Source organism: Sparus aurata, chromosome 22, assembly GCF_900880675.1.
Source record: "Sparus aurata chromosome 22, fSpaAur1.1, whole genome shotgun sequence".
Taxonomy (NCBI): domain Eukaryota; kingdom Metazoa; phylum Chordata; class Actinopteri; order Spariformes; family Sparidae; genus Sparus; species Sparus aurata.
In genome coordinates this window covers 29,194,342-29,205,926 of record NC_044208.1, presented here as the reverse complement: position 1 = coordinate 29,205,926, position 11,585 = coordinate 29,194,342, and the positions used below count along the sequence as shown (strand labels likewise).

General features: G+C 41.0%; 1 protein-coding gene across 1 annotated transcript; it reads left to right on the top strand.

The window, feature by feature from the left end:
• The first annotated feature begins 5,013 nt into the window (after positions 1-5,013).
• LOC115574618 (centrosome-associated protein CEP250-like) lies at positions 5,014-9,658 on the top strand. The gene is made up of 2 exons (XM_030406274.1): positions 5,014-7,330; positions 7,723-9,658. The coding sequence occupies exon 1, from the start codon at positions 5,041-5,043 to the stop codon at positions 6,763-6,765; it is 1,725 nt and encodes a 574-aa protein (XP_030262134.1). The 5' UTR covers positions 5,014-5,040; the 3' UTR covers positions 6,766-7,330; positions 7,723-9,658.
• Positions 9,659-11,585: the final 1,927 nt, after the last annotated feature.

The window sequence follows — 11,585 nt, the reverse complement described above, 5'->3', positions numbered from 1 at the left end:
TGTAGCAGAGTCAAGTTTTTCTTTTTGTCTCTTCCACAAAAATTGTTTGTTCAGAATGGTTTTTTTTGTTTTTTTCCCATGCAAAATTGTTCTTTTTACAATTTTTACAAATTGTTCAATATTACAAAACAATAATTTACAATGTTTTTTTGGACATGAAAAAAAAATTCTGGAGGAAAAAACTTTTATTTTAAGAGGAAATTAATGGCATTAGGTTCAACAATAAGGACATTTAAATTAATTAAATGTGCTTATTGTAAGTCACTTCGGACAAAAGAATGCAAAAAAAAAAAAGTTTAGTGAAAAAGAAATTTTCATGAAAAAATTCTTGTGAAAAGAAAGAAATCTTGTGAATTCTCGAGAAAAAAATGTCTTATGTGCAGAATTTGTTCACCAAAGCTACCAAAAAGTGAAAAGCTAGCTTTATTGTGGCCGAGGAAATCACATGAGCGTCCAAGTGCTTTTCGGAGGGCACATTTTTGAAGAGGTGCATGCTAAAGGTGTGTGAGCAGGTGTGCCTCGACAAGATACAGACTTTCAGTAATATCAGTTTGTCAAGAAACACCATCGCAGACCGAGAGAAGGAACTAACAGACAATCTGACAACACAGCTGGCCGAAGTGTCTCGCAGTTACCTGGCTTATTCATTAGCTGTTGATGGAGCACTGACAACATGGATACAGCACATCTGTCTGTTTTCATAAGAGGCGTGAAGGCAGACTTCACTGTCAGCGAGGATCTCTTGGATGTAGCTGCCATGCATGGGACGACGAAATCATACAAGCGACCACTCACTGTTTAACCTCCTGTGCTGTCCTGAACTGTTCACTCTCCACCCATCAACACACCGGTGTGTAGATGTTCCTGCGTGTGGCCAGTAGACGGTGCTTTTCCCATTCAATGACTCAGCCACCAGCATACCTGCCAGGTCATTTCAGCACTACTTTCATCCAATAAGAAAAAGTAGATTTGTTGTTTCATCTCTGATGAGTTTCTCGATGGGAACAATCGGCTTGATAATGATGAAATCAGGCAACCATGGCAAAGATGTAATGAAAGTTGGGATATATAGGGAATCATGAGAAAGTGATAAACACTTTATCATTGTCTTAATCACTTTTTTATTGCTTTCTTCTTTTTCTCTCTCTGAAAATGATGCGCACACACAGAGACAAACAGCTTGGTTTCCCCATCACACCAGTCACAGGGTTTTTCTAATTTCCTATTCTGATCTCACCTCTGTGTCTCCTCGCCTCTCACTTCTAAATCCTGCGCTCAGCAGCACTTATGAGTCACGCTTGACCTCTGAGTTCCCAGTTACAAAGATCTCACCTCGTCACACACCGCACAAGGCACACAAACACACATCCATGCATGCTGCTTTCACTTTTTTAGGCTGGAGCGCTGATGGAAAGAGACAAACCCCTTCTCAGTAGCCGGCCTTTGTAGAGAAGCCATAGTGTAAATGGAGTTACATTACTGATGCTGGCTGAAAGAGGAGCAAATGGCAGCAGGTCCCATTACTGCTGCACAGTGGGGCCCATGACTGTCAGACTAACTTTTTCTATTGAGCTCTGTTCGTCAAATATTATTTTTCCTGAAACATGAGCGCATGAGAGCAAACTTGAAACATGCTCCCTCTGTTTCGATTTTTAGATAAGAATGAGCGCCGTGTGTGAATGAAGGGTAAGTATTTGTGGTAAGGTGATTTGGAAAAGTCTAAATCAGACTGTGAGGACTTTCCAGAGGTGCAATCAATAATATCTAATAAACAGAACTCATTCTTAGCAATAACACTCTATGGGAGGACTGTACCGGGTCCACTTGTGTGTCTGTGCCTTGTGGATTTTAAATTTGGAGAACAGACTAGCTTGTCGAAGTGAACACAAAATGTGTGTCCACTGTTTGTTTTTACTGCAGCAGCATTCAGGATAAATACTTTTTTTTTGTCTCAATTTGCGCTCTGCCAGGTTTCGTTAAGCTCGCAGGGTTAGTTAGGAATGAGCTGGCTTTGGCTCTTTAAGGGAGCGATTGTAAGACTGTGCAACGTAAAAAGAAGAATGCTATCCTTGCATAAACTACTGGTTATTACTACTTGCTTAACTGTTAAAATGCTCATATTTTTTATTCATGTAAATGTCACTATCAATACAACAGTGTATAAAATCCTCTATTACAACACCGACTCTTGAACTTTGTCAGTGTTCAGTTCAGTGCATCAAAATATGCCAGAGTATGGAGTGTGGAATGTGTAGGGAAAGGAGGGATTAATGCTTTCAGCACCACATTACCTATGAAGTGAAGTGCAGAGCTGATATACTGCATATACTGCTGGGTTATTTAACCTTTAACACATCAAATGAGCCTTGGTGCGTTTATCTGTCATGAGTCCCTCCAAATTGTACTTAAGGGTACAGTGTTTAGGATTTAGGTTGATTTAGGGGCAGAAATTGAAAATAATACTCAGCATTATGTTTTCATTAGTGTTTAATCACCTGGAAATATGAATTGTTGTTGTCAGTTTGTTGTAATCTGCAACCTCACCGCTTGATACCTCAACATCCTACACACACTCGCTGAGTTTTAAATCTTTTCACAGGCACTCTGTCATCAGAGTTTGTTCGGTGGTGGAGAAAGACAAACAGCACCTTGATAAAAACTGGGGCTGAGTGGATTTTGTTTGGTGTCTGATATGGAGAAACTCAGTGACGGACAAACTGTGTTTCATTGCTGGGCGAAGAAATCGAGTTTCGTGTTTCGGCGCACGTCAGCCTGCTGTTGTTTACTGTAACATCGGCTCAATAATGTCACGCTTTTGTCATTTTGTCTTTTATTTTTGTATTATTCCTTATCAAGTGACCTGATATAGGATGACTTGAGATAAAAGGGTGAGAGGTGAAGGAAGTCCCTCTGAACCTACTCAATTAGCGACATATTCAATTTCACCACATAAAATACATTTCCATGTCTTGGATGGTAGCTGACTGTTCTGACATTACATTTCCTGCCCGGAAGTAACTAACTACATTTACTCAAGTGCTGTACTTCACTCAAATGCATCTACTTCACAACATCTCGGAGGCAAATATTGTACTTTCTACAGGGCCGTATGCAGGATTTCAGAAATACTGAAGTCCAAAATTAAACATTTGCTACATAGTAGAGACTAGAAATGATGATTGTTGATGTTTGTTAATTTTGTGAAAACTAATTAGTAATACCTTAAAATAAATATATTTCATACACTCTAACATATTACAGTAGGCCTACAACCTACAGGGGTAATTATATTCACATATTCATAGAATAACAACATAGTCTACATACGCAAGACTGAACCACATGGTGTTGAGATATAAAGGCTATCATGATAATTTGGCAATTGAACTTTACAATTACACCTCTTTATCTTTCTCTCTGTCTCCTCTCCAGTACAAAAGTTCTGCTTTGCCTGATGTAGTATTTTCATTTTCATCTGTCAGAGAGCAAAGTAATCACATGGTCAACTGACATGCCACTTACATGCTACCACAGTCTGCTGGAATGTCATGAAGACACTTAGGCTCGCTACTGGGAGAGGTTTACACATGTGTCACAATCCATGGATGAAAAAGCACCAACGTTTCCATAACAACACATTTTGACACCACTCTTTCTAACAGTCAGTGAATATATGTTTGTTTTTTATAACTTTACGACCATACCTTTTAATTGATGCTGTATAGACACTGGTCTTCTTCAAACTGAGTTAAAAAGTTTGTCTCTGCTTCTCCTCTGGCAAACACACTGACCTGACGCCAGCTGGACTGCATGATTCAAATATACATTTACAAAAATATTTGATCTAACCAGGGCTGTCAACATATTTTCTAACACTGAATACTTATTTCATATCATACATGCGTACAAAAGGCGTTTGGCCTACCGCCTGTTATTGGTGAGTCAATCTTAAGACACTTTGTTTGAGTCTAATGTTACACCAGCCATGATTTTGAAGTATTCATGTAGATTTGGACGATCACAAAGTCAAGCGTAAACTCTGCCAGTGGGTAGGCTACCTGGTAACATACATCCATTTTGATTTTCATAGTATTTCAGTCTATGGTTGGGAGGGATGACTTACAAACTAACTAGACAACAAAACATGAGTTTGAGTCATGAGTTTTCATGGCAACCCGGATGCGAGAGGACACTGGTGGGAGTACCGCCGCTTCTCAATCCGTGGCAAAACTGCTTTTTTCTGTTGAAAACAAAAAGCCAAGTTGTCCCTACATACCAGGGGCTGTGCTACTAACTTTGAGGGCTGCACATCTGAACAATTGACTTTCCTTTCTCCGTTTATCAGCCGTTAGCCTGGCAACGCTAACTTTCAAACCGACGGACTCTCCCCCCGGCTCGCGGCGGGGTCCTCGGGTGTTCAGCGCAGGAGCACCTGGACCTCTGCTGACACTTCACCCCAGGCTTCATCGCTGGGATTGGGTCTCTCAGTGTCCCCGCTGTGTACACGGAGCCTCCAGACACAAGTCTGTGTGTTCATAAGGTCTTATTCCCTCCGTGCTGAGTGACAGGCGCTATATTTACCCTTTGTTTTGTTTGTTCCTCTTTTTTAAATGTCCTTGGGTACCCTGAAAGGCTTTCTATACAGTAAATGTATCATTATCATGAGTCATAACTTAACGGAATTTCTCTGTCTCATCAAAGTCAACGAAAAGTGCAATTTAAAGTCAGTTTGTTTATTCAGACATGAAAACAATGATAGTTTGTTTCTAAAGTTTGTCTATTCAGATGAAAATCAGTCAATTAATGAAAAATTTAAATATTTACACTTAAACTTAACATATAAAGAAAAAAAGGCCATCAAATTATTTTAAACCACAGCAAACATTTGATTGGTTGCTATAGCAACAGAACGTAGAACGCCCAAGCAGGACATGAAAGAAGACATATCAAAGCCCCGGTGATGTCATGAATTCTAGAATGTTAAAACGTTATGGAGGATCTGACTTACATATATATGCTATTTCTAACCAGACCACAATCATGAGAGGAAAGAGAAGCAAGACGGTACAACACTACGAGGAGAATACCAGAGAGTCCTGGTCAATGGACGGGATGGAGGAATCTGAACCTCTCTTTGAGGACCAGGAGGAATCCGAACCTCTATTTGACAATCAGGAGGAGGGAATGTCCCCGCTGGAGGAGATGGAGCAGTCTTCGGCTCTCGATGATGTTCAGCTGAATGAGCAGAGCCATGAGGACGAAACCCTTGTGGCTGCTCAGAGCAATGCTGAGCAGAATTTTGAGAGTCAGCAGATTGAGTGGCAGTGGGAAAAGACATCCCTCTTTCAGGCCACAGGAGGCTTCAAGAAGTATGTGCAGGATATGCAACAGGGAGCAGAGGATCCTGTGGTTGCTTCCCATCGAGCCCAGCTTGAGGAGCACAGAGAGGAAACCAGGAAGATCGCATCTGCACTGAAAAAGGCAGAGGACCTTTTAATGACTGAGCGCCTCGGCTGGCAGAAGGAGAAAAGCTCCCTGCTTAAAGGACACAGAAAGGAAACCAAGAATATCACATCTGCCCTTAAAAAGGCAGAGGATTCTCTGGAGACTGAGCGTGTCTGCTGGCAGCAGGAGAAAATCTCCCTGCTTGAGGAGCACAGAAAGGAAACCAGGAAGATCACATCAGCCCTGAGAAAAGCAGATGATCTTCTTGAGAATGAGCGCCTGTGCTGGCAGCAGGAGAAACTCTCCCTGCTGGAGGAGATTGAGAAGTGTACAGCTGTCTGTCAGGTTCAGCTGGATGAGCAGAAATGCGAGAACAAAACCCTTGCGGCTGCTCTGAGGAATGCTGAACAGAAGCTGGAGAGTCATCAGGTGGAATGGCAGGAGGAAAATACATTTCTCAGTCAGCCCAGAGAAGGCTTCAAGCAGACTGTGCATGATATGCTACGGGAAGCAAAGGAGGCTGTGGAAAGATCTCAGGCTTCCCATCAGGCTCAGCTTGAGCAGCACAGAGAGGAAACCAGGAAGATCTCATCTGCCCTGAGAAAGGCAGAGGATCTCCTGGAGACTGAGCGCCTCTGCTGGCTGCAGGAGAAACTCTCCCTGCTGGAGAAGACAGAGAACTTAACAGCCCTCTCTCAGGCTCAGCTGGATGAGCAGAAATGCGAGAACAAAACCCTTGTGGCTGCTCTGAGGAATGCTGAGCAGAAGCTTGAGAGTCATCAGGTGGAATGGCAGGAGGAAAAGACATCCCTCATTCAGGCCACAGAGGACTTCAAGCAGACTGTGCATGATATGCAAGAGGAAGCAAAGGAGGCTGTGGAAAGATCTCAGGCTTCCCATCAAGCCCAGCTTGAGGAGCACAGAGAGGAAACCAGGAAGATCACATCTGCCCTGAGAGAGGCAGAGGATCTCCTGGAGACTGAGCGCCTCGGCTGGAAGCAGAAGAAACTCTCACTGCTGGAGAAGACAGAGAACTTAACAGCCCTCTCTCAGGCTCAGCTGGATGAGCAGAAATGCGAGAACAAAACCCTCGCGGCTGCTCTGAGGATTGCTGAACAGAAGCTGGAGAGTCATCAGATGGAATGGCAGGAGGAAAAGACATCCCTCATTCAGGCCAAAGAGGATCTCCAGAAGACGCTGCAGGACAAGGAGCAGGAGTGGGAGGAGAAAGAAAGCTCCATGAAGTCCCAGCTGGAAGATCTCCTGAGCAAGAAGAAGAGAAAGAGAAAATGGTTCAGGAGGTTATTCTGTTTGGCCTGATCCACTCTCAGGATCTGAACTGGTCTGCAAGGTCCTCCATGACAAAACTAATTGGGCTTAACAAAAAAAATAACATAAAAAATTAGATAAAATTAAATAAACAGCTCAGGGACTCAGGTCAATAACATGCATTTGTTCACCCTGAGCAACAACTGGTTTCCTCCAGGTACTCTGGTTCGCCAATTTTAATTTAAGAAGAAATTCTTAAATTAAAAAAAAAAAAAAAAAAAGTTGCTCAGGTGTGTAAAACAAACATCCTAGAACAAATGCACATGACACCCAGCTGTCCGTGGAGAGGGGATCTCTCTCTGAATTGCCTTTCCCGAGGTTTCTTCCCATGTACTTTAAAGGCTTTTTGAGGTTCATGGGGAGTTGTTCCTCGTCTTCTTAGAGAGCTTGGGCTGGGTACCGGTTCCTGATCTGGGTCTGGAAGGCCTTTTATAATCACATTTGGGCATAATAAAAAAAATAGCAAGAAAAATAAGATAAAATTAAATAAACAGCTCAGGGACTCAGGTCAATAACATGCATTTGTTCACCCTGAGCAACAACTGGTTTCCTCCAGGTGCTCTGGTTTGCCAATTTTAATTTAAGAAATTCTTAAATTAAAAAAAAAAAAAAAGTTGCTCAGGTGTGTAAAACAAACATCCCAGAACAAATGCACATGACACCCAGCTGTCCGTGGAGAGGGGATCTCTCTCTGAATTGCCTTTCCGGAGGTTTCTTCCCATGTACTTTAAAGGCTTTTTGAGGTTCATGGGAAGTTGTTCCTCGTCTTCTTAGAGAGCTTGGGCTGGGTACAGGTTCCTGATCTGGGTCTGAAAGGCCTTCCATAATCACGTTTGGGCATTATAAAAAAAATAGCATGAAAAATTAGATAAAATTAAATAAACAGCTCAGGGACTCAGGTCAATAACATGCATTTGTTCACCCTGAGCAACAACTGGTTTCCTCCAGGTACTCTGGTTCGCCAATTTTAATTTAAGAAGAAATTCTTAAATTAAAAAAAAAAAAAAAAAAAAGTTGCTCAGGTGTGTAAAACAAACATCCTAGAACAAATGCACATGACACCCAGCTGTCCGTGGAGAGGGGATCTCTCTCTGAATTGCCTTTCCCGAGGTTTCTTCCCATGTACTTTAAAGGCTTTTTGAGGTTCATGGGGAGTTGTTCCTCGTCTTCTTAGAGAGCTTGGGCTGGGTACCGGTTCCTGATCTGGGTCTGAAAGGCCTTTCATAATCACGTTTGGGCATTATAAAAAAAATAGCATGAAAAATTAGATAAAATTAAATAAACAGCTCAGGGACTCAGGTCAATAACATGCATTTGTTCACCCTGAGCAACAACTGGTTTCCTCCAGGTACTCTGGTTCGCCAATTTTTATTTAAGAAGAAATTCTTAAATTAAAAAAAAAAAAAAAAAAGTTGCTCAGGTGTGTAAAACAAACATCCCAGAACAAATGCACATGACACCCAGCTGTCCGTGGAGAGGGGATCTCTCTCTGAATTGCCTTTCCCGAGGTTTCTTCCCATGTACTTTAAAGGCTTTTTGAGGTTCATGGGAAGTTTTCTTCGTCTTCTTAGAGAGCTTGGGCTGGGTACCGGTTCCTGATCTGGGTCTGGAAGGCCATTTATAATCACATTTGGGCATAATAAAAAAAATAACATAAAAAATTAGATAAAATTAAATAAACAGCTCAGGGACTCAGGTCAATAACATGCATTTGTTCACCCTGAGCAACAACTGGTTTCCTCCAGGTACTCTGGTTCACCAATTTTAATTTAAGAAATTCTTAAATTAAAAAAAAAAAAAAAAGTTGCTCAGGTGTGTAAAACAAACATCCCAGAACAAATGCACATGACACCCAGCTGTCCGTGGAGAGGGGATCTCTCTCTGAATTGCCTTTCCCGAGGTTTCTTCCCATGTACTTTAAAGGCTTTTTGAGGTTCATGGGAAGTTTTCTTCGTCTTCTTAGAGAGCTTGGGCTGGGTACCGGTTCCTGATCTGGGTCTGGAAGGCCATTTATAATCACTTTTGGGCATAATAAAAAAAAATAACATAAAAAATTAGATAAAATTAAATAAACAGCTCAGGGACTCAGGTCAATAACATGCATTTGTTCACCCTGAGCAACAACTGGTTTCCTCCAGGTGCTCTGGTTCACCAATTTTAATTTAAGAAATTCTTAAATTAAAAAAAAAAAAAAAGTTGCTCAGGTGTGTAAAACAAACATCCCTGAACAAATGCACATGACACCCAGCTGTCCGTGGAGAGGGGATCTCTCTCTGAATTGCCTTTCCCGAGGTTTCTTCCCATGTACTTTAAAGGCTTTTTGAGGTTCATGGGAAGTTGTTCCTCGTCTTCTTAGAGAGCTTGGGCTGGGTACCGGTTCCTGATCTGGGTCTGGAAGGCCATTTATAATCACTTTTGGGCATAATAAAAAAAATAACATAAAAAATTAGATAAAATTAAATAAACAGCTCAGGGACTCAGGTCAATAACATGCATTTGTTCACCCTGAGCAACAACTGGTTTCCTCCAGGTGCTCTGGTTCACCAATTTTAATTTAAGAAATTCTTAAATTAAAAAAAAAAAAAAAGTTGCTCAGGTGTGTAAAACAAACATCCCTGAACAAATGCACATGACACCCAGCTGTCCGTGGAGAGGGGATCTCTCTCTGAATTGCCTTTCCCAAGGTTTCTTCCCATGTACTTTAAAGGCTTTTTGAGGTTCATGGGAAGTTGTTCCTCGTCTTCTTAGAGAGCTTGGGCTGGGTACCGGTCCCTGATCTGGGTCTGAAAGGCCTTCCATAATCACGTTTGGGCATAATAAAAAAATAATAATAAATAAACAGCCGTGAAAAATTACATAAATAAATGAATAATGATAATAATAATGTCATGTTTGTCAGTTGTTCTTGATAATTTAAAGTATGTTGTAAGGCTTGAGCTACGCAGAGGTCATTTGACTGCAGAACCTGTGCTTTTACTTTGGATACTTCAAGTGCCTTCAGCAGATTAATCCTTAAGGTAATTAGAGTTTTGAATGCAGGACATATTTGCACATAAATCAAGGATTTGAGTACTTCCTCCATGACTCATATGATACTATTGAAAAGTGACATTTCAATTGTCAGTATCAAGTAATCAATAGACAAGTAATTGCATGGTCAACTGATAGGCCACTTACATGCTACCACAGTCTGCTGGAATGACGTCATGAACGCACCAATGCTAGCTACTGGGAGAGGTTTACACATGTGACACAGTCCATGGATGAAAAAGCACCAACGTTCCATAACAATGCATTTTTACATCCCTTGTTGTAACAGTCGGTAAATGTGTGTTTGTTTTTGTCACTTAACGACCATACCTGTTTTAACTGATGCTGTATAGACACTGGTCTTCTTCAAGTAAGGGATAATGTCCGACGAGGTGTCCAAAATCAGGAATTAATGGACGATGTGGAAGCCTAGAACGGTTGCCTCCGCGAAGTCCATTAATTCCTGTTTATAGACACCTTGAAGGGCATTATCCCGCTTATACCATGGTCATTTGCCAAAGAAAAAAAATTAAGACCATTAATTTATATTTTCATGCGTTTTACAATCAAAATATGAAGTTTTTCACAAGCCATAACTAAGTTTCAAGGTCAATAACACTGTGTATGGTTGACAAACAGTAAATATAATTTGACAGTATGTTTAACAACAAGACTAGTCAGCTGACCAGTCATGTCATTGTCCTCAAATCAATATCAAGATTTTCACAAACAAATGATCGGCCTTGTGTAACGTTAATGTGGCCGCAGCCTGAAGTAGAGAGTTGAACAGCCTACAGAGATTATTCACGTATCAGTAAGTTTAGAGGGGAAGCAGGGGTGGACTGGGACAAAAATTCAGTCCACAAATCTTGCGGTGTCTTCTCTCACACGTACAACAAAGGAGAGACATATTACTTGATAGCAGTTAATAAATAAAGCTCGTAGCTATGAACTCAAGGACTAAAATTGACAGCTATAGCAATCAACCAATCAATCTTTATTCATTATAGTGTCAAATCACAACAGAAGTTATGTCATGACAAGGGGTGGGACGAGACTAACGGGAAGAAAACAAAACCAGACTCGGGGTGGGCACTACCTCTACCAGTTGGGTGGAGGGGGTAGAAAGAGCCAGAGAGACAAAGAGACAGAGACAGGGAGATAAAGACAAACATAACTTGTACTCAGTATCTGTGTACTGGCAAGTGTATGTAGCCAGGTAGCCTTTATGTGACGTGGTGGCACCAGGTGAACAAATGTATCTGTCATGAAGATTGACTTAAAAGTCACCAAAGAGGCCAATGGCCTACCTCCATAACTGTTAATTGAACTTAAAATATATACAGTTGTTGGATAATTAAAATCATCAATAAGAAAATCTTCAACAAGGAAATAACCATAATCAAACTTTGTTTCCAAATTGCGACAAAACAAGTTCCATAATGAACTCACAAAGTCAAGAGGAAGGTCTCAGATATGATGGATGACTCAAGCACCATAGAAGAACTTCTAGCAGGTCAGGAAGACCCTAATCATCACAAAGTATGATTTCAGAAATCATAAAAAAATGTAACTTATTATTTCCTATAGGTTTACTGGTATTTTGTGCTTAAATTTAAAGTATCTCAGCTTGATTCTGCATCTCTGTTAGCTCATTAGTCCAAGTAAATGTTTACTGTTGCTATGGCAGCTGACTTTAGCATCTGTTAGCTAGTTTGGCTAAACCATCTGAACAATAAAAACCCATGATATCACAATTCGGCTTAACGTTATTTGAACGA

Coding starts and splice junctions, on each gene's coding strand:
- LOC115574618 (XM_030406274.1), top strand. CDS start 5,041: ATGAGAGGAAAGAGAAGCAAGACGGTACAACACTACGAGGAGAATACC.